This window comes from Lepidochelys kempii, chromosome 28 (assembly GCF_965140265.1).
Source record: "Lepidochelys kempii isolate rLepKem1 chromosome 28, rLepKem1.hap2, whole genome shotgun sequence".
In the NCBI taxonomy this organism is placed as follows: domain Eukaryota; kingdom Metazoa; phylum Chordata; order Testudines; family Cheloniidae; genus Lepidochelys; species Lepidochelys kempii.
The window spans coordinates 6,298,611-6,324,984 of NC_133283.1; the positions used below are offsets into that span (position 1 = coordinate 6,298,611).

Below are 26,374 nucleotides of genomic sequence, written 5' to 3' on the forward strand. Positions count from 1 at the left end.
TTTTCTACAGCTATCTTACATTCAACACCGATTTCATTTTATACTCATTTGCAGCACCTACAAAGGATTAGTTCAAAAAACCACCACTTCTGTTTCCACCACGTCTGCATAGTTACACAACATTTCACAAGTCAAAATATTAGCTAGGAGATATATTCAGGAGTGATCTCCTGTAGGGCCTGGGTCATAACTTCATAAGCATTTTGCAAACTTCCAAGTCACATACTGTGGAACTATGGACCTAAAGAACTGAACAAAGCTATGATCAGTAAGTTGCACAATCTGGGGTGGGCAGTCGTTCACCATTTCATAGTGGGGATTTAAAAACACCTCTGTTCCCTTGGTAGCATGTCCAATGGCTTAGAGTATTCTCCCCTGTTGACTGAAGTGCATTACACATTTCTCCATGTCATCATGAAAGGGTTGGAGGGAAAGCAAAAATAAAATAAGAAGTGACTATTTTTATCAGATAGTTATTTGTCTCAAAGTCTCCAATAAATCTGAGCATTCTGTCAAACAAAACTAATATCCAGTTATATAACCAAACAGCCTTCAGGAAAGAGGAAGACCTGAATCACCGAGCGGTATAAGACACTTTCAGTTTCATATAAAGTAAAATTCCAGAGCAGGTTACATCTCATGACTCAGAATCAGGACAACAGATTCACATCCTGTTCTCTGATATCGTAACTGGAAAAAAACAGCCAGTCTTCCCATTTCAGCAGGAGAAAGCCCAGAAGTTGCTTTGCCAACAGACGGAAACTGGGATTTAAACTCAGAATGATCACACTGTGTTTGGGATCCATTCAAATTCCCATTGTGGTCTATGACACTATCCCAATGAGCCCCAATGAGTCGGATTTAGGATCAAAGAAACCAGAGTGATCTCAGGCAAACAGAGCTGAGAACACTGCATCATGTGCCACTTTGGGAGAGGGAGGGTGTGATCCTGGCCGGCCAGTGGCCAGCTCTTGTCCAGGCTGCAGGCATTAGCTAAGAACTCACAACTGCATAGCTGGAGACCAGACCAGTTCACTTGTGTTAGTTTTGCTCAGACCAGGTATTGGTTTTATAAGAATGTGTTTAGTGTTCAGACTCTATGAAATGCTTGTATACTGCTGCATGTATTAATCTCACTTATAATGTCTGTACTCCATGTTGTGAGGTAGTATTTGAATGTTTGCTCTGTCGTTGTTAAAGTTTTGGCTCTTAAAATGCAAACTGCCACAGTCAGGAGAGAAACATTACCAAGTGTGAAATACTGGTTTTCCACAGGATGTTTTATCTCCTGCCCAACCAAAGAATCATAGAACCACAGGGTTAGAAGGGACCACAAGGATCATCTAGTCTGACCCCCTGCCAAAATGTAGGATTTATTGTATCTAAACCACCCAAGACAGATGGCTATCCAGCCTCCTTTTGAAAACCTCCAGTGAAGGAGTTTTCACGACCTCCCTAGGCAGTCCGTTCCATTGTCCTACTGTTCTTACAGTTAGGAAGTTTTTCCTGAGATTTAATCTAAATCTCCTATGCTGTAGTTTGAACCCATTGCCTGTTGTCCTGCCCTCTGTAACAAGAGAGAACTTTTCTCCGTCTTTGTTATAGCAGCCTTTCAAGTATCTGAAGACCACTATCACGTCCCCCTTTAAGGTCATCTTTTCCAAACTAAACATACCGAGTTCCTTCAGCCTTTGCTCACATGGCTGCATTCCATCCCTTTGATCATCTTTGTCGCTCGCCTCTGGATCCTTTCCAGTTTCTCTACCTCTTTTCTATACAGTGGTGACCAAAATTGGATACATTACTCCAGCTGAGGTCTAACCAGCGCGAGGTAGAGCGGTACGATTACCTCCTGTGACTTGCATGCAGTGCCTCTGTTAATGCAACCTAAAATTGCATTTGTTTGTTTTTTTTGCAACAGCATCGCATTACTCACTCATGTTGAAGTTGTGATCCACCACAACTGCCAGATCCTTCTCAGCAGAGCTGCTGCCAAGCCAGTTATCCCCCATTCTGCATTTGTTTTTTCCCCTTAAGTATAGCACCTTACATTTGTCTTTGTTGAATTTCATTTTGTTGGCCTTAGCCCAGTTCTCCAATTTATCAAGATCCCTTTGAATTTTAGCTCCATCCTCCAAAGTGTTGGGAACCCATCCTCAGCTTTGTGTCATCTACAAATTTGATCAATATGCTCTGTATTCCAACATCCAGGTCACTGATAAAGATGTTAAGCAACAGCAGACCCAGAACAGATCCCTGTGGAACCCCACTTGAGACCTCCCTCCAATCTGACATCATTCCATTAATAGCTACTCTTTGTGGTTGTTTAACCAATTCTGAATCCATTTAATGGTAGTTCCACCGAACCCACATATCTCCAGCTTACTTATCAGAATGTCATGTGTGACTGTGACAAATGCCTTGCTGAAGTCCAGGTATATTATATCCACCACATTCCCCCTGTGCACCAAACCAGTTACCCTGTCAAAGAAGGAAATCAAGCTGGTTTGGCATGATTTGTTCCTAGTAAAGCCGTGATGGCTGCTAGTGATCACCCCTTCGTCCTCCAGGTATTTGCAAACTGAATGTTTTGTACATTGCTCTAGTAGCTTCCCTGGTATCAAAGTCAGGCTGACAGGTCTGTAGTTCCCTGGTGCCTCCTTTCCCCCCTTTTAAAAGATGGGCACCATGTTAGCCCTTCTCCAATCTTCTGGGACTGCTTCTGTCATCCATGAGTTTGCAAATATTATTGCCAGTGACTTCAAGATTTCTTCAGCACCCTGGGGTGAATAGCATCAGGCCCCCGCTGAGCTGAATACATCAAATTTGATTTGATGGCCCATAGGCTGTTTGAACTATGAAGGGCCAGAGACTCTAAACTGAAGGCAGAGATTCCCCAGGGGCTGACTCCTGGGTCTGCCCTGAAAGACACTTTGAACAGACAGATCACTACAACTCTGTGACTCTGAGGATTTAGATGGTAACTCATTTGTGTGTCTATGGTTGCTTGCTTTAACCAGTAAGTAACTCTCTTGTTCTTTTTTCCTAGTTAATAAATCTGCAGATAGTTTATTACAGGACTGGCTACAGGTGTTGTCTTTGGTGTAGGATTTAGAACACCAATTGATCTGGGGTAAATGATTGGTCTCTTCATACTGGAAGGAACCAGAGGGCATAGGTGCCGACTCCGTGGGTGCTCCAGGGGTGGAACACCTATGGGAAAAAATTAGCCGATGGTCAGCACCCACCAGCAACCAGCTCCCAATCTCCCCCCAGCGCTTCCTGTCCACCGGTGGCTCTGCCAATCAACTCCTCCCCCTCTCTCTAAGCACCTCCTGCCCACCACCGCCAGCTGTTCCGAGGTGTGCAGGAGGTGCTGGGGGGAGAGGGGAGGAGCAGGGACGAGGCGGGCTCAGGGGAGGGGGTGGAACTGGGCAGGAAGAGGCAGGGCAGGGGTAGAGGGGGGCGGGAAAAGGCAGGTTGAGGGCAGGGCCTGGGGCGGTGCAGGGGTGGGAACGGGAGCAGAGGCTTGGGGGACAGGGTCAGGTGGGGAGGGGGCCTGAGGCAGAGCTGGGAGTTGAGCACCCCCGGGGCCCAGAGGAAGCCGGAGCCTGTGCCTGAGTGTGGTATGATTTTTGGTGTCAGTGACCATTTATCACTAAGTCGACTTTGTCCGGATGGCAAGAGAGACTGGAGAGCCGAAGGGGCCTGTCTGTGACTCTGTGGTAAGACTGTTACAGCGAGCCAGGAGTTCATAACTGTTATTGGTTTGGTGAAATCTAATTGTCGAGCACACACCGGTTTAGGGTTTCTGGCCTGTTTTTGATAGTCTGCCCTGAGGTAAGCACTCCCATTGGTGAGCCCTTCTAGACAGCATGACAGAAGGGTTGAATGGGGCAGAAGATAAAAGTCTGCAGGGCTCAGGCACAGAGTAACGGTGATGGGATGATGGGGAAAGAGGGAATCTCTCTGACTCATCCTGTCTCCTTCAGGCATCACAGAAGCTGAACAAATATGTTTTCCCCTGACCCTGCTCCATGTGATAATTAATTCTATTTTAAATGAGAAGAAGGGTACCAAAAATAATTAATGTTCATCCCAGCTCTGAGCAACAGGAGAACACTTGGAAATATGACAGTTGGGTTTCAGTGGCTCTAACAATTGCTTTGTAGCGATGCTCCAGGGTTGTTTAGATCAGGAAAAGTGTGGGAGGTGAGGTCAAGTCGTGAGGAAACATGTTCGATAATCCCAGCCTCTGAACATGGACTATGTCTTTACTGCAAGAATAGTTCAGTTTTTACATCAGGACAGATAACTCCAGATGGCTAACTCCATGAAAATCGTAGTGGAGATGAGACCCTAGTATATTTTCCCTTACTGTAATTAGCTGAGGTTCCCCACCTGTGTCTGAATGACATTCCTGGCAGGAGGAATGCACACTCCCATTATTCATAGGAAAATGGAGTACATAGGAAAGACCACAGGATTCTCCCAAAAGAAGAGTGAACTGCGAAAGGCGGAAATGGGGGAGCTGAGTGACCACAGTGAAGCAAAGGGTACAAAATAGCCTTAAAAGTCACTATGTGGGAATTAGCAAAAGTATTACGGGGCGAAAGAAGATGTTTAGCAACCCTAGGCAAGGTCTTCATGGTGCTTATTTCCCTTGCAGATTCGCTGATGGTAAATAAAGTGTGAGCTCTGATGGAAGCTTTTCCCACACTCCCAGCATTTATAGAGTCTTTCATCTGTGTGGATTCTCTGATGTCTAATAAGGGCTGATCTATCAGTGAAGCTTTCATAGATTTTCTTCCCCATGTGGATTCTCTGATGTGCAATAAGAACTGAGCTCTGAGTGAAGCTTTTCCCGCACTCACTGCATTTATAGGGTCTTTCTCCCGTGTGGATTCTCTGATGTATAAGAAGGTCAGAGCTCTGAGTGAAGCTTTTCCCGCACTCACTGCATTCATAGGGTCTCTCCCCCGTGTGTATTCTCTGATGCGCGATAAGGACTGATCGCTTAGTGAAGCTTTTCCCACAGTCACTGCATTTATAGGGTCTTTCTCCCGTGTGGATTCTCTGATGTATAAGAAGGTCAGAGCTCTGAGTGAAGCTTTTCCCGCACTCACAGCATTCATAGGGTCGCTCCCCTGTATGGATTCTCTGATGCTTAATAAGGGCTGAGCTGTGAGTGAAGATTTTCCCACACTCACAGCATTTATAGGGCCTCTCTCCTGTGTGAGTTCTGTGATGTGTAATAAGGGCTGAGCTGTTAGTGAAGTTTTTTCCACACTCACCGCATTCATAGGGTCTCTCCCCTGTGTGGATTCTCTGATGGTGAATAAGAGTTGATCTCTGAGTGAAGGTTTTCCCGCACTCACAGCATTCATAGGGTCTCCCTCCTGTGTGGATTCTCTGATGTGTAATAAGGGTTGATCGCTGAGTGAAGCTTTTCTCACACTCACAGCATGCATAGGGTCTCTCCCCTGTGTGGATCCTCTGGTGTTGAATAAGGGTTGACCTCTGAGTGAAGCTTTTCTCACACTCGCAACATTCATAGGGTCTCCCTCCTGTGTGGATTCTCTGATGTGTAATAAGGGTTGATCTCTGAGCGAAGCTTTTCTCACACTCACAGCATTCATAGGGTCTCTCTCCCGTGTGAATTCTCTGATGTTGAATAAGGGCTGAGCTATCAGAAAATTTTTTCCCACACTCAGAGCATCCATAGGGGCTCTCTTCCATGTGGATTCTTTGATGTCTAATAAGCGCTGAGCGCTGAGTGAAGTTTTTCCCACACTCACAGCATTCATAGGGTTTCTCTCCTGTGTGGATTCTCTTATGGTTTATAAGGAATGAGCATCTATTGATGTTTTCCCCACACTCAGTGCCTGTGTTTTTTCTCTTTCCCCTGAGGATTCTCTGCTGGGCTGTGGTTCCCTTGACATCTTTGTGAGTTTCCCAACAATTAATGGATTTACCCACTTTTTCCTCTGTCTGGTTTCCCTGATGCTCTGGCCTCTGCTGATGCTCATAACCTTTTCCCTGCTCACAGCTCCTGGGCACTTTCCCTTTGGATCTTCGTGATAATACCCTGTGCAGTTCCACTTGTTCAGTATCTTCCTCTTTAGGATTCTGCTCCACACTCCCACTCACCGTCCCCTCACCTGCTGGGAGAGAGAGGGAAACCTCAGAAACAGGAATGGAAAAGAGAGAGCAAACCAAAGTCTGTGCTGGAGAGACAGGAAAAATCAGGAGCTGAATTCCCCAAAATCTCCCCCATAAGGAAGTCAGGAGACGATCAATTCTGCCTCCACATCCCACCCAAAAACTCATGGGAGAAGGGAGGTCAGGGAGGGAGCTACTGCCAGGTGTCAGTCGGGATGGGTAGGAAGCCATGAGTGGTATTGGCTGTGAGCAAATGACACCTGCTGGAAATAATACTGAACACGGAGAGCTCACAAAGTTTCTGTAGGGAATCCCAGCTGTTTCCTTAAGGCACTGACCGTTTTTGAGTTTGTTTAATGATTCCTCACCAGGGTAGGTACATTTCAGGATCTCTCTTTCATCTGAGCCCTGGTGATCTGGGACCAATGGCTTTTCCCCTCGTTCCAGCTGGGAGCTCACATCAGGTCTGGAAACCTGGAACCCTGCTCAGGGGAAAGAAAACATGGGAGATATTTGTCACAAGAAAATGCTCCATTATATTAACCCTAGCCCATTTTAAAGAATTAAAATCCCAGAGCCAGTTCAACAGGTACTCAAAGGTGCCAGGCACTCTGCTTATGAGGGATTCAACTGTCCCCACCTCTGTCAGGAACACACAACAGGCAGACACTCATCATCAAGGGGCTCCTAGAACACAGAGATGGTAACCCCATGTCCCAGAAAGTGAAGGCTCCGGCCAGAATGGAAGATCCCCTGCAAATGCTTCTTGCTGACCTTAGAGGCCCAGAGACAATGAGAGATAGGGAATCTAGGACTGGTGAGTGTGGGCTGGTGGGGTTCAGTGTAGCGAGGAATAGGAGGGAGCAGGGATGACACTGAATGTGAGCTGTCAGGAGCAGTAGATGTCAAGAGAGCACATTTTGAGAAACTAGGGAATCTAGCAAATCAGGTGTAATGGGGGTGGAGGGGTGTATGAACATCCCCCAGTGCGGGGGAGGCTGGGGAATTTAGGACCAACAGACTCTAATGCCTCTAGGAAAGGAGAATGTGAAAAATAAGAATCAGCCCATGTGACTTCAGGAGGGATGGACTCAAAGATCCAAGGAGCCTGCTGGGAGGAGAGTTTGTGGCTGCTGCAGATGGGAAGGGACTCTCTGTGTCTCAAGAAGTCTCACTACCAACTTATGACATCGCCCGGGACACACACAGACACTTGTGCCAGGGAAGGGGTCGCGTTGTGGCTGGGAGGAACATAAGGACTCAGAGATGATGGCTGGGGTCACAGTGGGTGGGGGAGAGGTGTTTGCATGTGGTGGGGCCGGGGACAGGCGCTCAGTCACGGAGAGAGAAGAGGAGTGAAAATAATAATTTTGGGGGAAAATGTGTACAATCAAGTGAAAGTGGAATGTAATACGGATGGAGTGCTGGCTCCAAATCAGCAAGGATCATGTGTTAACTGGGTGGGATTCCCCCACCAATCCTGACCCCCAAAACCTCCCCTCTCCTATGTCCCACTGACCCCATCCCCCACCTCCTCTTTGACCCATTTCTCCAGACCCCCTGAGAGGGAGTTGCTGCTGCTCGGTAATACTGATGAATGCTGTGTGTTGTCTGGGCTATTGGGGGTGATTACAGTATGTCTGATTTGATTTCAGTTAATGGGGGGTGTAAAGAAAATAAGCAGAAAAGGAAGAAGACAGGATGAGCCACCACTTGATAAACACTAAAGGGCTGAAAGGAGATGTCAGGGTTCCCTCCCCACTGTGAACTCTAGGGTACAGATGTGGGGACCCTCAAGAAAGACCCCCTAAGCTTATTTCTACTAGCTTAGGTTAAAAACTTCCCCAAGGTACAAATTCCTTTTGTCCTTGGATGGTATGCTGCCACCACTAAGTGATTTAAACAAACATTCAGGGAGGGCTACTTGGAGCCCTATCTCCCCCAAAATATTCTCCCAAGCCCTTACATCCCCTTTCCTGGGGAGGCTTGAGAATAATATCCTAACCAATTGGTTACAAAGTGAGTACAGACCCAACCCCTTGGGTCTATAGGACACTGAAAAATCAATCAGGTTCTTAAAAGAAGAATTTTATTTAAAGAAAACGTGAAAGAATCACCTGTGTAAAATCAGGATGGAAGATAATTTTACAGGGTAACAAAAGATTCACAAACACAGAGGAGCTCCCTCTAGGCTTAGTTTCAAAGTAACAAAAAACAGGAGTAAACCTGCCTCTAGCAAAGGGAAAATTCACAAGCTAAAAACAAAAGATAATCTAACATGCCTTGCCTTATTTACTTACTCTTTTTGCAATATTGAGATTCATTTTAGGATGGTTTTAGAAGAAGGAGTTTTTCTGACTTGATACTTCTCTGCTTCCCCAGAGAACACACTAACAAAGAGCACAAACAAACTTCGCCCCCCTCCACAGATTTGAAAGTATCTTCTTTCCCCATTGGTCCTTTTGGTCAGGTGCCAACCAGGTTATTTGAGCTTCTTAACCCCTTACAGGTAAGGAGGAATTCTAAGCTACCCTTGGCTTTATGGTTATGACAGGAGACAACACCCAAACTCTTAGCTTCGAATATTCTCCCGCCTTGCTCCAGCCCCCTTACATCATTCATTTGATGAGCCGGGCCAGGGCCTGGGACCCAGACGGTCAAAAGAACTGGACAGTTTGAAAAGGGACTCCCTCGAGAGAGGGAGGTGGCTGTTCAGGTAATTGTTTGGGGGAAAGACATGTGGACACGGGAATCCTGCTGGGGTGTCTGAAGAAGCTCTGCCTGCCTAGCTGCTTGTCAGGGGATGGGCCTTTAGGTGAGACAGGCATGAATATTTTACCCCTTTTTCCTACGGCACAATGAGCACGACTTCAATTTGCAGAAAGCTGCTCTGTCACTGTGCACCATTGATCCCAGGTGGCCGGCAGAGTAAGCAGGGCGCATACGCAGGGGGCTGCGGCCCATGGCCTGGTCTAGGAGTGGGAGAACTGCAGAATTCCATGCCAGGAGAGGGAAAGGCACGAGGCCTGACGTGGGAGGCGGGGTGGTGGGGGGGCCTCTCAGAGAGACCAGGAAGGGGACAGAGTTGCAGGCATCCCTGTCACTCACTATGACACCCACACCCCTTCGTCCTGCTGCTCTCAGCCCTCCCCACCTCCTGGGAGCTCAGCAGCACCCATTCCATGTGTTCTCTCCTCCCCTCCTATTGTCTGCTGTCCTCCTGGCCCAAATTTCCTGCCACCCCCATCACTTTCCACCCCATCTTCCTACTGTCCCAAGGGTTCTTTGCTTCCGACTCCCCAGAGCTCCTGCCAAAAATAGTCCCCTCCTTCCCTCCCTCCCACTGTTAGCACCCCCGCTGCCTGGAGCACCCGCTACCCGGCACCCACCCTCCCTTTGCTTCCGCCACCACCGCCAGCCCTCCCAGCTCCTCAAGCTCCTGATCTAACCCCCTCCCATTGCTTCCAACATTTCCCGGCATTCCCACAGCAGGCACTCCATGGCATCCCCACTGCCCCCTGCCTTCCCAGCTGTCAGCTCTATGCCCCAAACCCACCCCCCAGCCTACCCTGACCTGGACCCTTCTCAGCTCACTAACACTGTCCTTCCTACTCCCCAGACCCACCCACCACTGTTATTTCTTCTATTACCATATCACCTAGTGGACCCAGCCAGGGACCAGGATCCCAATGTGCCGGATGTCCTACAGACACAGAGCACAAAGACAGTCCCTGCCCCAAGGCGCTGACAATGTGAGAATAAGACAAGAGAGAGGCGGAGACAGACAGACAGGGGGAGTGCAAGGAAACAGTAACACGGTGTTGGTCACCGGCGGTCACTCAGCACACCAGCAGCTGAGCTATTGGCATGTGTTTTGTAGGCCTCATGGCACAGAAGAAATTTAAAGAGGGGTGTGAAGGAGGGGGAGGAGGTGTGTGACAAGGTATACAGGCCCTGCACTGGAGAGGAAGGGGTTAAGGCAGCACTCTTGGCATCAGAAGCCACACCCCCTCGCCCCTGTTGGGCATGCTCCAAAGGCTACTGCAGTATAAAAGGGAGCAGCCCAGCTCAGTCAGGGCTGCCCACTGAGGAGGGAGGATGCACCTTGCTGGCTCCAGCCCAGGAGCAGCCAGAATCCTGGACCACAGAGGTGCTGAGCCCCAGACTGACACCCAAGTGTTGGCGGATGCCCCAGGGAGGGTGCAGTTGCAGGGAGTGGCGGAGCCCGGCGATACCAGAGACACCCCAACTACAACAACAGGAGTCATGGTAGGAAGTAGCCCGGGGGGGAACTAGCCATTGTCCACACAGGAGTGGGCCTGTTTCTGTCAGAATCCCCTGCTGACTCAGTGGTGAACCCACTCACCACTAGCAGGGCCCTGGTGGAGCTGGGTGAGCCCAAGTCCCCCTACCCCTTGCTGCCCCAGCCCTGCCGTGGCAGCTTCCCCACCTGAGACCAAGATGACTGTGTTTGTCTGACATCCACCAGACCTAGGACAGCAGGCTCTTTGCTGTCTGTCTGGCCAGAAAGCTGATTTCCTAGACTAATTGCTCTGCCTGGACTGCAGGCTAGGGCCTCCCACCCTAGACTGTTTGCGGGGTGGCCCACCTAACCCTTATTGACTCTGGCCATAAAGCCATGCAACCCTGAGGCTAAAGACAGTCACATTGATACAACCATGGGGCCCAAACACCCTTTCTCCCCACCCCAAAGGGTGATGGAATACACAGGCCACACCACAAGGTGCCTTTGTGGATGTTCATGGGGACATCCACATCAAGCACAAGGCCCAGCATAGGAAAAACCATGAAGGGGATGGTTTTAAAATTTAACATGTGAGTGATGGAGTCTGGTGACATGTGCTGTTTGGAGGTGGGAGTCAGCATCTCTATACCAAGTGAGAGATGACATGCAAGGTGGGGATATGCCCTGACTGGCTTTGCCAGGGAAGTTATTCAGTTATAGAGATGGGGAGCCCATGGAGGGAGTCAGAGAAGGCTGTCATGGATTTATGGGGTGTGGGAATCATCCTTTCACATAGAGATGGCAGGGTGAACAGCAAAGAAAGGCCGTTGAAAAATGCCGTGAACCAAGACGGAAGCACATGAAATGCTGGGACGGAAAGCACTGCATCATGGGAAGTTGAGCCCGGACCCATGATGCATTGTAATACACACCACCTTCCCAGAAGACCTAGCAGCAGAAGGTGACGAGCAGAACTGTGGGATAGCTACCCACAGTGCACTGCTCTCACTGTCGATGCTATCGTCCCATGTGTGGATGCACCCTGCCAACAGAGGGAGCGTAGTGTGAATATGCAATACCACTTGTGTTATAGAGCTTTCTGATCGTCGACAAAACTCTGCAGTGTAGATAAGGCCTTAGTAACCTATTTGAATACTTATCTATCCTTATAGTAGGAAAGTTTTTCCTACTAGCCAACCCAACCCTCCCTTACTGCCGATCAAACCAATTACTCCTTGTCCTAACCCAGTGGACATGGAGAACAATTGATTACTGTCTCCTTTACAATAGTCTTTAATACATGGGGGGCGGGGGTGCACTCACATGGACTGAGCATGCTCAGTAACACTGCTGAAGCCAGCCTCCCTCACTCTGTCCCCTCCCCATCACTATCAGCAGGCATGGGTTGTCTCTGGCTTGCAGGAAATATTAAGAGCACTCCTTCAGTCATTTCAGCTCTTGAGTTTGAGTTAATGGCTAGACATCCATGAGGAGAGGTTAGAGAAACAGGCTGAGATTTCTGCTTGGACAGAAGCAGACAGGTGTGGAGTAGAGAGGTAGGTCTGTGAGTCGTCAGAATAGACATGTTAGTTGAATTTATGATTGTGGATGAGATTACCCAGAGATAAGGTGTAGAGGAAGACTAGAAGGGGACTATGGCACCCTGTACCTCAAAGCAGCCACCTGGAATCCCCATATTCATCCCTGTCATGTAATTATGATATATTTCATACAAAGCATGCCATGTACATACAAACATAAGAATGGTCCCACTGGGTCAGACCAAAGGTCCATCTAACCCAGTATCCTGTCTTCCAACAGTGGCCAGTGCCAGGTGCCCCAGAGGGAATGAACAGAACAGGGAATCATCAAATGATCCATGCCCTGTCGCTCATTCCCAGCTTCTGACAAACAGAGGCTAGGGACACCATTCCTGCCCATCCTGGCTAATAGCCATTGATGGACCTATCCTCCATGAATTTATCTAGTTCTTTTTTGAACTTTGTTATGGTCTTGGCCTTCACAACATTCTCTGGCAAGGAGTTCCACAGGTTGACTGCGTTGTGTGAAGAAATACTTCCTTTTATTTGTTTTAAACCTGCTGCCTATTAATTTTATTTGGTGACACCTAGTTCTTGTGTTATGAGAAGTAGTAAACCACACTTCCTTATCTACTTTCTCTACACCAATCATGCTTTTATAGTCCTCAATCATATCTCCCCTTAACCGTCTCTTTTCCAAGCTGAAAAGTCTCAGTCTTATTAATCTCTCTTCATACAGCAGCAGTTCCATACCCCTAATTTTTGTTGCCCTTTTCTGAACCTTTTCCAATTTCAATATATCTTTTTTTGGGATGGGGCAACTACATCTGCACACAGTACTCAAGATGTGAGCATACCATGGATTTATATAGAGGCAACATGATATTTTATGTCCATATACAAGGTCATGATCTGCTGAAACCCATTGTTCTGTCCAAATATGTATATCATTAGTGTGTATGAAGTTATGAGATTTTGTATATGGTTGTTACTTAAATAAGTTGTAAATTTGAGAGTCTCTACTGGTAATTCCCCAGTGATAACAAAGGAGGTAATCCACATGCAGGAGGGTGTTAAGAGACAATTAAGCAGCAGGGAAGTTCTGAACAAGGGATTTACAATGCTGTAAAAGGGATGTGCAAGCATCACATTCAATTCTGTGACTCAGCAAAACCCACCAGGACATGTGTGGGCTTGTGTTTTCCAGGCCCATGGACTGAGGATATAAAATAAGGGACAGTGGCATCATTCCTTGGACTTTCTCCTCCCCCATCTATGCTGGAAGTAGCAAGAATGTTGAGAAGAGGCTTGAACTAAGGAGACTGGTCCCAGGCTTACAGGGGAAGCCTGTGTATTAAGAACTGTAATCTAGTGGGGTGAAAAACTGCTTGATCCAAATATTACTTAGTCTAAAAGGTTTAAGATTTAAACTGTGTGCTTTCTTTTATTTTCTTTGGTAACTATATCTGATCTTTTGTCCCTACCACTTATAATCACTTAAAATCTTTCTGTAGTTAATAAATCTGTTTTATGTTTTACCTAAAACAGTGTGTTTTGGTTGAAGTGTTTTGGAAATCTCAGCTCAGTTTACAAAGGCTTGTGTGTGTCCTCTACACAGTGAGGAAGGGGTGGACTAGGTAATGAACCTACACTGGTCAGCCTTCTGAGCAGGGCAAGATGGTACCATTCTGGGGTGCAAGGCTGGAGGCTTGGGAGATTTGCTGGTGTCTCTCTGTGTGTGATTCGTGAGTGGCTCAGGGAGCATACACACAATTTAGCTGAGTGTGGGGCCCCACATGCTGTTGGGCTAGGTGATAGCACCTGGAGGGGTTTGCTGCTTTTCACTAGCAAAGCATTGTGAGACAGCCCAGGCTAGAGAGTTAAGGGGACACAGTGGTATCCCAGCCCCAGATTGCATCCTGGGGATCCAAGTGAGCAGGGTGACATGCACAGCTTGTTCTGATTTAGATTTGCACTGCATGCACTGACGTAGAGATCTTAAGTGAGACTTTAAGTGTGGTGGCTGAAAACAGTCAAAGAGAAGGTTACCAGTTTTCTGTTCCCTTATTTCGGGAAAGGGAAAGAGGAGCAGAAAAAGCTTCAAGATGAGTGAAAGCAGTGAAGCAATAGCAAAATTAGAGCTGTACAGATTACGGATAGCAGAAAGACTACGAGCATCAGTTGAGAATGAAAGAACTGGAGATAAAGGAGAAAGAGAAGGAGGCAGCCAAAAAAGATGAAGCCCAGAAGTTAGCACATGAGAGGGCCGTAGAACTGCAAGCAAAAGCAGCTGACGGACGAGAAAGAGGGTGAAGACACCAGTTGGACTTGCTGGAAAAGCAGAACCAGAACCCTCCCACACCACTGATTCCCACCTTTCCATAAATCCACAAATGGGAACAATTATGACCTAGATACAAAGAGATAGAAGATATTACTGAATATTTTAGTCCTTTTGAGAGGCTGTGTGTGAATCATCAGATTCCTGATAAGAGAAGCCCCACTTTGGTTGCAAAATTAACTGGTAAAGCTCTGAGTATATTCCTCGAAATGCTAATTCAGATTAGATTATCATGAATTCAAATAAATAGTTTTGAAATGATTTCAGATTACCCCTGAAACTTATAGAGTGAAATTTAGAAACCTTAAGAGGGGTGCTGGTATGGGTTATGGGGAATATGTGAACAAGACGAAAGATTTGATGGAAAAGTGGGTGAGGGGAAAGGGGTTGCAAGCCTTGAAGAAATGTTTGACCTTGTTGCTCAGGAGCATTTCCAAAGCATATGTAAAGATAACATGAAATAGCCAAAAATGTGAAAGCTGTGGATGAGATGGCATCTCTGGATGATGACTTTGAGCAAACTCGGCCATCGGTTGAGAGCAAATCACAAAAAGAGGGGTTTAAACCTGGTGAGAAGCAGGGTTCTTGTCTTACCCCTGGAAAGAAAGGACACTCGCCTCCCCAAAACCATTCTTCTAATCCCCATCCCAAATCTCCTGTGAAAACAGAAGAATCCCAAAGGTGCTATCACTGTCATTTCACTGATCATCTGAGGAATACATGCCCTGTGCTGGGAGGAAGCCAGCAGCCAACAACCCGTGTGAAGGCTCCTGCCCTGAGCACAGAACCTCCTCAGGTACCTGTCACTTATACTGGTTTTGTGAGATTAGCCTCTGCAGAACCAGATATGGAGGACAGTAGGGTTGTCAGGGGTCACGGCAGGGAATGCTCAGGAAGGAGGGATATTGGGGTTCCAATTTCTCTGGTTAAGCAGACTGGCCCCACATGGCAGCATATTACCTGGTCAAATGGCAAAAATGGTAGATGTGGGCAGAACCAGATACCCTGTGCCGCTAGCTAGAATTCATGTGGTGTGGGGAGATTTGGAAAGTGTTTTGACTGTGGGGGTAATGGTCTCAAGTTTCAGTGGGGGAGGTTTAGGTTGGATATTAGGAAAAGCTTTTTCACTAGGAGGGTGATGAAACACTGGAATGCGTTCCCTAGGGAGGTGGTGGAATCTCCTTCCTTAGAAGTTTTTAAGGTCCGGCTTGACAAAGCCCTGGCTGGGATGATTTAGTTGGGGATTGGTCCTGCTTTGAGCAGGGGGTTGGACTAGATGACATCCTGAGGTCCCTTCCAACCCTGATAGTCTAAGGAATATTATACTGGGACCCCTGAGGAAAAGGGTAAAGTCCCAGGAACTGCTGAAGGAATGGGAGAGAAGCCCTTTAATTCCTATGAAGCAGGGGGAAGCTTTGGGAGTGGTTGAGACCAGCTCCTGCACTGCAGCTAAAGGCAGACCCTTCTCAGGAAGGGAAGGGGTGTTTGTGTAGTGCCTGTCAGTGAGAAAACTATCCAGGTTTTTAGCTGCTAGCAGGTTGCAGCTGAACAAGGGGGAATCCCCACTCCAGAGAGCACAGAGATGTGTCTTAGAACAGGGCCCAGAATGGGAAACTAGGAAAGAAATAGTGGGAGTACAGGAATGTCTCCTCACTGCTCACTTGGGAGAGGACAGTAGGTCCTAGTTTTTCAGGACATTGGTCCTGATAGGCTTTTTGGAAAGTAACTGTCTCTCTTTAAATCAAGAGGCAGCCCCCACGTCTGTGACAGCAGAGAAGCTGAGACCAGGAAGTTTACAGGTGGTGGCTCTTTGCGAGAATGCCAATGACCCAACTAGCCAGAGGAGAGGTCTTCCCCCCCCACAGGCTGCTGAGTCTCTGAATGCAGCTATGGACGAGCTGCTGGGAAAAGCTGAATCTGAACAAAGAGCAGACAGTCTTAGCCCAGAGAGTGCCCCAAATCTCTGCCTCCCTGAAACCTTCCCTTCCCACTTCCACCAGACCCTCCCTGACCCCTAGAGCAACCCCTTCCTTCTCCTCCTCATGATCCCATGTTCCCCACTCCCCGGTAACCCAGATCTTCTACGCAATCCTCCCCCACCAACAGCACCACTGCTGGGCCCTCCGCCCCTTTTCCCCATTGCCAGTTCCCCAATGCACCTGTCCCTGACTCCCTCCCACTGCTCAGCCCTCCCTGCTTTGCAGCATCTCACAAGCACCAGCTCCCCATCCTCTTCCCCCCCTCCCACTGCTCCCTGCTCTCCCTTCTTCCAGGGACTCCTGAATAGGAACATCAAACTGTCTCCCGTCATCAGGTGGGTTCATCTGATTGTCACACCCTCCCCACCTCTGGGAAGTTATTATAGCAGGTTGCCAGCTCCGATATGCGTTACCTAGGGAGGTGGTAGAATCTCCTTCCTTAGAGGTTTTTAAGGTCAGGCTTGACAAAGCCCTGGCTGGGATGATTTAACTGGGAATTGGTCCTGCTTCGAGCAGGGGGTTGGACTAGATGACCTTCTGGGGTCCCTTCCAACCCTGATATTCTATGATTTTATGATAGAGTGCTGGTTGAGTATTACTTTCTCTTTTAAGGTTGACTATTCTACTATTGCTAAAATTCACATGCTTATTGACATAGTCTTGAAATATACTGCTCACCATGGAGGTGGAGGGCGAGGTTATTGGCCCAAAAGTAGCATTAATTTGATCAAGAGGTTCCTCAGATACAGCCCCCCCTCAAAGCAGCGGTTTACAAAAATCATTTTCCTCTTAGAACTTGATGGTTCTCTGTTCTGTTCATTCCTTCTGGGGAACCTGGCACAGGCCACTGTCGGAAGACAGGATACTGGGCTAGATGGACCTTTGGTCTGACCCAGTATGGCCGTTCTTGTGTTCTTCTTTTCTTGCATCTGCCTGGGGCTTATATTATGGTTCTAATGGTCTCCTGACTAATCTCCATCCCTTGTCATTTATCTCAGCTGTTCCATGGCACTCAAGGCCTCTATGGGGAAGCAGTATTGAAAAGTTAATAACTGTAGAATTCGCCAAACTGATGGGTGAGTCTTGCTGCACACATGCACTTCACTCTAAGGCCCTGTTAACAGCCAGAGGGTTTCCAGCAATCGGCTCTCACAGTAATTGGTTGGCACAAGAGGGCATGCTGTGGCCATTAGACCTGAGCCCTACCTGTGTTAACTTTCACACAGTGTGTGCTGTGGATTTGTCTTGCATTCTGCAGGAGTTCCTCTTGGAAGTTTTGCCCTGATACCAAAACTGCTGGGTTAAGAGCAGTATTTTGAAGTGCTCTAACATCCACATGTAGACTTTGGTTTGCTCTCTACATAGAAGTTTTGCCAGCATAGCTCTGTCAGTTAGTGGTGTGAAATCACATCTCTAACTGACACAGCTATGCCATCAAAAGCCTTAGTGTAGAGACAGTCATAGTAGCAAAAAAAGTCTATTAAAATCACAGAAGTTAAATGCTCATAAGGTACAATAATGCAGCATTAAGGTTGCCCAGTGCTGCCTCATGCCCTCATAGCCAGTTATGTGGATAGTGGCTAAACTTAAAACCACTGAAAACCAGGAAAAGAGCTAAAGTACATGCCACCTCTGCCCCGACCCCCTAATCCTGGAGCTGGCAATAGCCAGCGGAAATAGGTCTATAAGGGTGGTGTCAACTTTAACAAATTACCAATGAAAGTGGCAGATTTTCCCTCTATTGGAGTCTTCAAGTCAAGAGCAGATGCCTTTCTGGAAGATGATTTTCTCCAACACAAGGTATCCAGCTCAGCACAGCAGTCACTGGGAGAAATTCTGTGGCCTGTGTTATACAGGAGATCCGATTAGATGATCTAACACCCCATCCTGGCCTTAAAAATCTGTGAATCTATAATATCTACATGCCGTTGTTTGTGTTTTCCACAGACGGGAATCCCAGCATTTCTCCACATCCCCTCCGGCTGTGAGCACTGGGCCAGGTGTAGCTGTACTCGGACAGTGGAGGGATTAGTTGGAGCAGCTTGGCAGAGCTGTGACTGTGATATGCAGAGAGGTGCAGGTGAACCCCGAGGGACCGAGTCTGCCCCATTTCAGCGCTCAGTGTTGTAGGTTGTGTCTGTGACTGGGCGCGTTCTAGCCAGGGGGATTGTCGGCACTCTGGTGGCAGACATGCTAGTGGTCTCCAGGCCTTCGTGAGGAGCAAGTGAAGGCAACGACTCAGAAGGAATCTCAGGGAGAGGGTAAAGCTGGGGTAACAGTTTGTACATCTGAGCTGGTTTGGCTGCAGTGGGCTCGGTGCTGGAGGGCTGGCCAGGGGCAGGCAGCGTCTGTTCTTTATGCCAGACCTGGACCCAAGTTTTGCCTTAGCCAAGAGAAGACCTTCGACTTTGTGCTGTGTTGCTCCTGTGCCCTGTTCCCAAAGTGTTCTCCAGGAGGGGCGAGTGCTAGGGTGTGTCCCTGGCGTGTCGGGGTGTTGCTGAAACAGGGCAGAGTTGAGGTGGCATTGTGGGGGTGATGTGAACCTTAACTCTGCATTTCCCCTTCTAGGAACTGAGGGGACAGGAATCCTTACCCAGCAAAGTCACTTTCTCACAGGTCTCCTGCATGACGTCTCTGTAGAGGGCTCTCTGAGTGGGCTCCAGCAGAGGCCTCTCTTCCCTGGTGAAATACACCGCCACCGCCTCGAAGGTCACCGGCCCCTGAAAGAGCAAGAGCCCCACGCTCAGGACTTGCTGCCCCACTCTCAGCTCCACAAATCACGGGGGAAAGGAGCCCATCAGATGGAGGCGCTGGCATGCACCCAGTCAGCAGAGTCCCATCCTCACCCCGCTCAGAGCAGTCAGAGGCATTGGGGTGGGGGGAGAAAGAGAACCCCTTGCCCCTTGCAGCAGACAGAGGGGGCAGGGTCTGCACATTCATCGCTCACCTACTAGACAAGGGGCCGATACAGCAGACGTAGCCCCCAGCCATGGGAAGGGACAGCCCCCAGTAAGAATCCCAACACCTCCCCCAATAACAGCAGCTGGGTATGTGGGGGGGTGGGTGGCATCTCCCCAAGACGGGTGGGTGCCCCTTCATATTTCATAGCAACCTCTGGCTAGAAGGTTTAGGATCCAGCACTGGGAATCTGGTACATTTTCCTAGCCCTGGCGAGGAGGTTTGTTTCCTGTTCCAAAAATAGGGGAATTTCCTGCCTCAGTCCCTGTGGGTCTATTCCTAGAATCTAAACCCCCAGGTTAAACAAGTCCCAGCAGCTTTGTCACACCCTGTCTCCCACCCTTCCTCCCACCTCCTAGCTGTTTACTGCCCCCCTCTCTCTCTCTCCAAAAGCAACCCACCAGCCACCCCCCAGGAATCCCTCCCTGAACTGGCTCCATGGCAGCCATTTCCCTTTCCTGTCCTATGGGAGGATGGGACAAACTGAAGGAAAACATGGATGTTATGTTGCAGCCTGCCTGCAGAACTGGCTTTAGTTTGTTTCATAGCCCAATTTCTCCCAGGGTCTTTCCCTGAAGACAGACATTCTAGACTCTGCCATACAAACAATGGAAATAGCTAAAACACAAGTATTAATGTGTGTGGGGGGGGAATTAATTACCCAGAAGTCTGTTGGAAAAGTAATCTGGCCAAACACAAAATGTCCAGTAAATTCATGGAATATATTGGGAACGATTTTTGTTTTGGAAGACAGAAGCAGTAACCGGGGGTCAGCGGTTTTAGACTTGATTCTGACAAAGCTGGAGGAACTGGTTATGAATCTGAAGGTGGAAGGGTGAAAATGATCACAAAATGACAGATTTAATAACTGTAAGGAAAGGAAGGAGTGACAGCAGCAGAATAAGGACAATTGATTTCAGAACAGCAAAGTTCAAGAAACTCAGAGAATTGGATGGTAAGGTCCCCTGTGAATAAAATCTAAGTGGAGGGGGGAAGTTTGGGAGATCTGGCAATTTCTCAGTGAGACAATATTAAAGGAGCAACAGCAAACTATCCTTCTTTGAAGGAAAGATAGAAGAGTGAGAGGCCAATGTGGCTCCATCGGGTGCTCTTTGGTGATCTGAATATGAAAGAGACTCCTACAAACAAACAGTGGAAATGTGGACAAACTTCTGAGGATGAGTACAAAAGAATAGAAGAAGCAGGTAGGGACAAAAATCAGAAAGATTCAAATACAAAAGGAGTTACACCTAGGCCTGGACTACACAAGGAAATTAGGTAGGTATAATTCCGTCACTCAGGGATGTGAAAAATCCACACCCCTGTGTGACGCAGTTAAGCTGACCAAACCCCCGGTGTGGACGTGCTAGGTTGACAGGAGAATTCTCCCGTCAACCTAGCTACTGCAGAGACGTGGGGCACCCATGCCAACGGGAGAACCCCGTCCGTCGGTGCAGGTACTGTCCGCACTAACCCTGTAGCGGTTTGTGAAGACATCCCTTAGTATGAGGACATAAAAGACAATAAGATATGGGTTTTATGACTACATTTGGAGCAAGAGGAAAGCACAGGAAAGTGTAGGTCCTCTGCTTACCAGGGAAGGAGACCTAATAACAGATGGCATGAAGAAGACTAAGAAGTTTAATAGCTGTTTTGCATCAGTCTTCACCAAAAACGTTAATTATGACCAGATACTTAAAGCAATTATTATTAACTTTGAGAGGGAAGGAACAAAAACCGCAATAGGGAAAGAACTGGTTAAAGAATATTTAGAGAAGTTAGATGTATTCAAGTCAGCAGTGCCTGATGAAATTCAACTAGGGTATTTAAGGAACTAGCTGAAGCAATCTCAGAACCATTAGCAATTATCTTCAAGAACTTAGGGAAGGCAGGTGAGATCCCAAAGGACTGGAGTAGGGCAAATATAGCATCTATCTTCAAAAAGGGACATGGAGAAATAAAGACCAGTCAAGCCTCACTTCAATTCCTGGAATCATACTGGAACAAATTATTGAAACAATCAATTTGTGAGGATAGCAGGGTGACAACATATAAACAGCATGCATTTGTCAAGAACAAATCATTCCAGAACAACCTAATTACCTTCTTTGGCTGGGTTGTTGGCCTCATGGTTAAGAGGGATGCTGTAGACATGATTAATCTTGATTTTAGCAAAGGCTTTTTGCACAATGCCACATGAGTCTCATAAACCAACTCGGGGAAATGGGGTCTAGATGAAATTACAATAAAATGGCTGCACCATTTGTTTCATGATCATGCTCAGAGTAATTGCCGATGGTTCACTGTCAAACTGGGAGGTCCTGGGTCTGGTGCTAGTCAGTATTTTCATGAATGACTTGGACAATGGATTGGATGCTTATAAAAATTGAGGAAAACACCAAGCTGGAAGGGGTTGCAAGTTCTTTGGGGGACTGGATTAGAATTCAAAACGATGTTGACGAATTAGGGAATTGGTCTAAAATCAACAAGATGAAATTCAATAAAGACAAGTGCTACACTTCAGAAGGAAAAATCAAACGCATAACTACAAAATGGGGAACAACTCGCTAGGCAGCAGTACTGCTGAAAAGGTTCTGGGGGTTAGAGTGGATCACAAATTAAATCTAAGTCAAACACATGACTCGGTTGCAAAAAAGGCTAGTTAAGCACTAGACTAGGTTACCAATGGAGGCTGTGAAATCCTCATCATTGGAGGTTTTTGAGAACAGGTTGGACATATCTATCAGTTTCCTTGATCCTGCCTTAGTGTTGGGGGCAGGACTTGATGACTGGTTAAGGTTCGTTCCAGCCCTATGTTTCTATGATTTTATTTTGGGGAAACACTCGGCCACTTTATTACAGTGCAGACCTGGCCCCTTCCTCTAGGACTAAACCCACCAAGACATTTTTGAATCCTCCCAGTAACACAGGCTCTGAGTCTGGACCAAATGCTAGAAAAGAGCAGAACCCAAGAAATCACTTAGTGGCATTCCCCCAACACTGTCCCCAAGGCAGCACCCCCAGAAATTGGCTTTTCCTGTCTCTGCTCCTCACCTTGTCCACAGGAAAGTAAATCTGCCCAGGGATGCAGCAATAAGTGTGTCTGGGCAGGTTAGAGATCTGGGAATTTCTCTCCCCACTTATTTCTCCCACTGCCCCTTTCAGTCTCTCTCTCCTCTTTCCCCTTCTATCTCCTTTCCCCGTCCCTTCTCCTTCCCCCTCTGGCTGGGAAAGTTCCATTCCAGGGTCGTTCCCTCTGCAATGGCTGGACTAGCTCCTGCAGAAATATGGCTCAGGAGGGATGAGGTCAGAATCCTTTTCAACAGATATTTGTGGGCGTGGTAACCCACTTCCTACCTGCTCCCTCACTCCCCATGAAGGGGTCAGGGACACAGTTTTCCTTCCAAAACCTGGTGTTCCTGTAGTTTTGAAAGGGGGAGGAGAAGCAAGATCTTTGGTGGGTTTGTTTCTGTATTGGACAAATGCATAGAAAGTTATCAGCACCCCCTGCCAGGGTATTCACACAGGCAGAGGGAGTTCTGGGGGGATGGTTCTTTAAGAGGAGAATGGAGTGCACAGGGGCAGGGGGGCCAAAATCCATACCAATTTCCATGCCTGTCACTGACAAATAACAGTCACCATGGACCCACTGTGAAATCAGTGATGGGAATGTGAGGGCTCAATACAGTATTGTGAAAACAAGGAGTCCGGTGGCACCTTAAAGACTAACAGATTTATTTGGGCATAAGCTTTCGTGGGTAAAAACCCCCACTTCTTCAGTATTGTGGCAATTCTCAGACACCAATGACAGGGGAAAGTTGCTCATTTGAGAATTTAACCCCCTGTAATCTCCACTATGGAAATCTGAGGAATTTTCGGGTCAATTTTCACAAATTAGAGAGGAAAGTGTGAAGGATTTGATATCAATAGTCAATAATAAGTAAAGGTAACATTTGAGTTAATTTCTTCTCAATATTTTATAAGTAGAAAAGGAGCAACACTTGCAAGAATTTCATATCAATATTCAAGAATTTGAAAAAAGGGCAAAATTGGAAGAGTTTTTATGTTAATATTTTATAACTAGAGAGACAGGGAAAATCCCAAGGCATATTAGAACAGTAATAGATAATTAGGAAGAAAATGGGGCAACATTTTAGAGTATTTTATATCAATCTTTGAAAAAAAATATGTGAGAAAATGGGTCTGAAACTAAATATTTGGTGATACGAGGGGGGGGGACGGAAAGCGAGATCTGAGGGGATTTTATATCCATATGAAACAACGAGAGGGAAAAGTGGGAAAGTTGGAAAAGATTGTATATGAATGTTCAATAAACAACCAGAAAGTAACGGTTCCCCCCCACCAGCACTATCCACATGACAGCAGGGAGCCCTTTGCAAAGCTGCTTTAACAGGGCAATGGGAGAGGACACGGTGACAGGCAGTTGGTGTCTGAGCAGCTGCACTGGGCAGATGGGGATTTGAGACTGGTTACCACCCTGGGGACACTTGCTTCTCTCATTCCCTCCTGTATCCAGTGCTTAATTTGTGCCAGGACTTTCCAGGGCTGAGCCCCGGCAGTTCAGGGCCCGGGCACCCCTGGGCTTGCTGCGTCAGTTATGAAAGTAAAATCACTGCTTGAGCCCCCACCTGCCCTGGCACTCCTGTCATTACAAATTAAGCCCTGCTTGTGTCCCTTCCAGGCCCTGTCGGTGGCAGGGAATGAGCACCCCATTTCCATGCAGAGGCAGCCACCCCACTGTAGACACGAGGTGGGTGAGGTCATGGCTTTTATTGGAGCAGCTCTGTTAGTGAGAGACCAGTTGGTCCAATAAAAGACATGACCTCACCGGCCTGGTCTCTGGACTATCCTGGGACCCACACAGCCCCAGCTCCTACCCTAGAGGCAGCCATGTCTCAGGGCTCCCCCAAGCTGCACCCACTAACCCCCTGCCCAGTTAGGGGTGGACTCAGGATACCAATTTCCCACCTGAAAAAGGACAGTTTCCCACAGATAAAGTGGGTGGGAAAATATCCCAAAGCTGGAGCGATTTTTAATTGAGAACCAGAGGGGAAACGGGGTAATTTGTGAGGGGGCAAATGGGGGAAAGGGCCAGTAACTTGAGAGAAAGGGGGAATCTAGGGGGATTTTACATCCCTATGTGAGAGTTACACAGTAAAGGGAAGAACTGGGGAGAATTTGATCGGGATTTGACAGGGAAATGGCAAACCAGGAAGGATTTCATCACCCCCCTGGAATCTCCTGCCTGCACAGAGACAGTGTGTGATGGGGGGGGGGGGGGGCGCTGAACTGTCTTCCCCTCCCTCCATCTCTGGCTCATTTTTCCTCCCTCCCTTCCTGACCCCCCACCCCAGACACACCCAGGGGACACCCGGCTGGGGCCCGCTCTCCATCCCCCCGACGCCCCGCGGAGCAGACCCTGGCAGGGGCTTTGCGCAGCGGCTTCCCTGACATGAAACTAGCTCCAGATCTCTCGCTTTTAGCAAGCGGGGAGCCGATTCCCGGGGGCTGCAGATCTGAGCCCCCGGTGGAGAGAGTCGCTTTCCTGCCCGTCGCCAGCATTTCTCCCCCGGGGTCCCACGGACTCACCTGCAGTCTCCGGCCCGGGGGCGAGGGCTTAATGAAGGTCTCCCCCTCAGCACAGACCTCATGGGATGGGGGGAGCCGCAGCGGCTCCGGCTCCCGGGCAGATCCCAGCCCCCTTGTGTTCACACAGCCCAGGAGTTGCTGCGGAGCGTGCCTGGCCCCTTTGTTCTCCCTGCATCCCGCCCCCCTGCCCAGCCCCAGCCCGGCCTGTGTGTCCTCCACCCCCACGCAGCGCTCGCTGGGCAGGGGCTGGCCCCGGCCGGCCCATCCCCACCCCGGCTGCCTGCGCGTCCCGCCGCCCTGCCCCGACTGACCCGGGCAGCAGCTGGTCCCGATCCAGCTGGGGTGCCCCCGGGCAGAGCCCGAGTCCCCGCGAGTCACAAACCCCCCAGGGGCCAGGCCTGGGTAGGAGCCCGGGGCGCCCCCCCCCCCCACACACGCTGGCTGTTGTGTGCCTAGGGTTACCACCAGGATGGCATTTGACCAGCTCGGTCGGTTGTTCTATGGATTTGCCAGTTGCCAGAAAAATAATTTAGTCAGCCAGTTTCTTTTTTAGTTTTTAGGTGGGTCTAAAGTTCTGCCTTATTCCCACGGTGCGCATGGTGAAAGTTTGTGTCCTGTTTCGTGCAGTTTAAGGGACAGATCAAAACAGTGGGAGACACAGGGAGCTGCCCACCCTGGGTGGCCAGTGAGCCGGCCTTTGGGGAGAGGAAGGCTAGCCCCCGGCCCCTCCCCTTCTGCCCGAGGTCCCACCCCTCGCCCTCCCCTTCTGCTCCCCCATGAGCCCAGCCCAGAGCACCCCACTTCTGTGGCACCCCAAGCACCCCCAGCCTCGGAGCTCTGGGCAGGCCAGTGCCAGCCGCGAGTCCCGACAGCCCACCCACACCCCAGCCAGCCTGCGATCGGGAAGAGCCGGGCGGGAAGGACGAAGAGGAACTGCAACTGCAGGAAGGGGCCTGGGGTTGGAGCGTGGGTGCGGCTACACCAGGATGTTTGGGGAGACACAGCCGCCACCGGCCTACGATACCTGGCGCCCACGCTGCCCACCCACATGCAAGCACCCCACGCGCGGGTGTGAGGGGGTTTGGGCCATGCGAGAGTGAGGAGTCGGGCAAGGTTGCCAGTTGTAGCTAGATGTGTTTTCTCTCTAGACACTGTAAGTGGCTCTTGAAGGGGAGGGTGGTGGAGTTGCCTGGGGGTTGGGGTTGCGGCAGGCTTGCCTGGTGGGGCGGGAGGGGAGGGGGTTTGCTGGTATTTTGGCATTTCAAAGGTGGTGACACTAGATGTGTCCCTCACCCTCCTTGCCTCTCTTGGCAACCCCCCCCCCCCGCCCTGGTCTGATTGCGCCCTCCCCTCCCACCCCTCCCAGCCTAGTGGGGAGGAGTGGTTCGCTTCCTTTTGCCTCTTTCCTACCTTCCCTGCCGGTGGCTGTTCCCACCACCTGTCCCCAGTGGTGGACCCTGACTCGGCCATGTGTGAGGCTTCCACTCCGGGCACTTCGCTTGTGGGGGTGGAAGGGGGAGAGACTTAGGGAGGGGGA

The 26,374-nt window shown here is 48.8% G+C and overlaps 1 protein-coding gene across 2 annotated transcripts; it reads right to left on the minus strand.

Moving 5' to 3' along the window:
• Positions 1 to 24,970, minus strand: LOC140904221 (uncharacterized). Of its 2 annotated transcripts, XM_073326648.1 has the most exons (5): positions 24,838 to 24,970; positions 18,863 to 18,989; positions 17,984 to 18,112; positions 6,531 to 6,644; positions 1 to 6,161 (listed from the first exon to the last, which is right to left on the minus strand). In XM_073326648.1, the coding sequence occupies exons 2-5, from the start codon at positions 18,894 to 18,896 to the stop codon at positions 4,633 to 4,635; spliced, it is 1,806 nt and encodes a 601-aa protein (XP_073182749.1). In that variant the 5' UTR covers positions 18,897 to 18,989; positions 24,838 to 24,970; the 3' UTR covers positions 1 to 4,632. The 2 variants fall into 2 exon arrangements, with proteins under 2 accessions (XP_073182749.1, XP_073182750.1); XM_073326649.1 differs by lacking the exons at positions 17,984 to 18,112; positions 18,863 to 18,989; positions 24,838 to 24,970 and adding an exon at positions 11,732 to 11,784.
• Between the last annotated feature and the right edge of the window lie 1,404 nt (positions 24,971 to 26,374).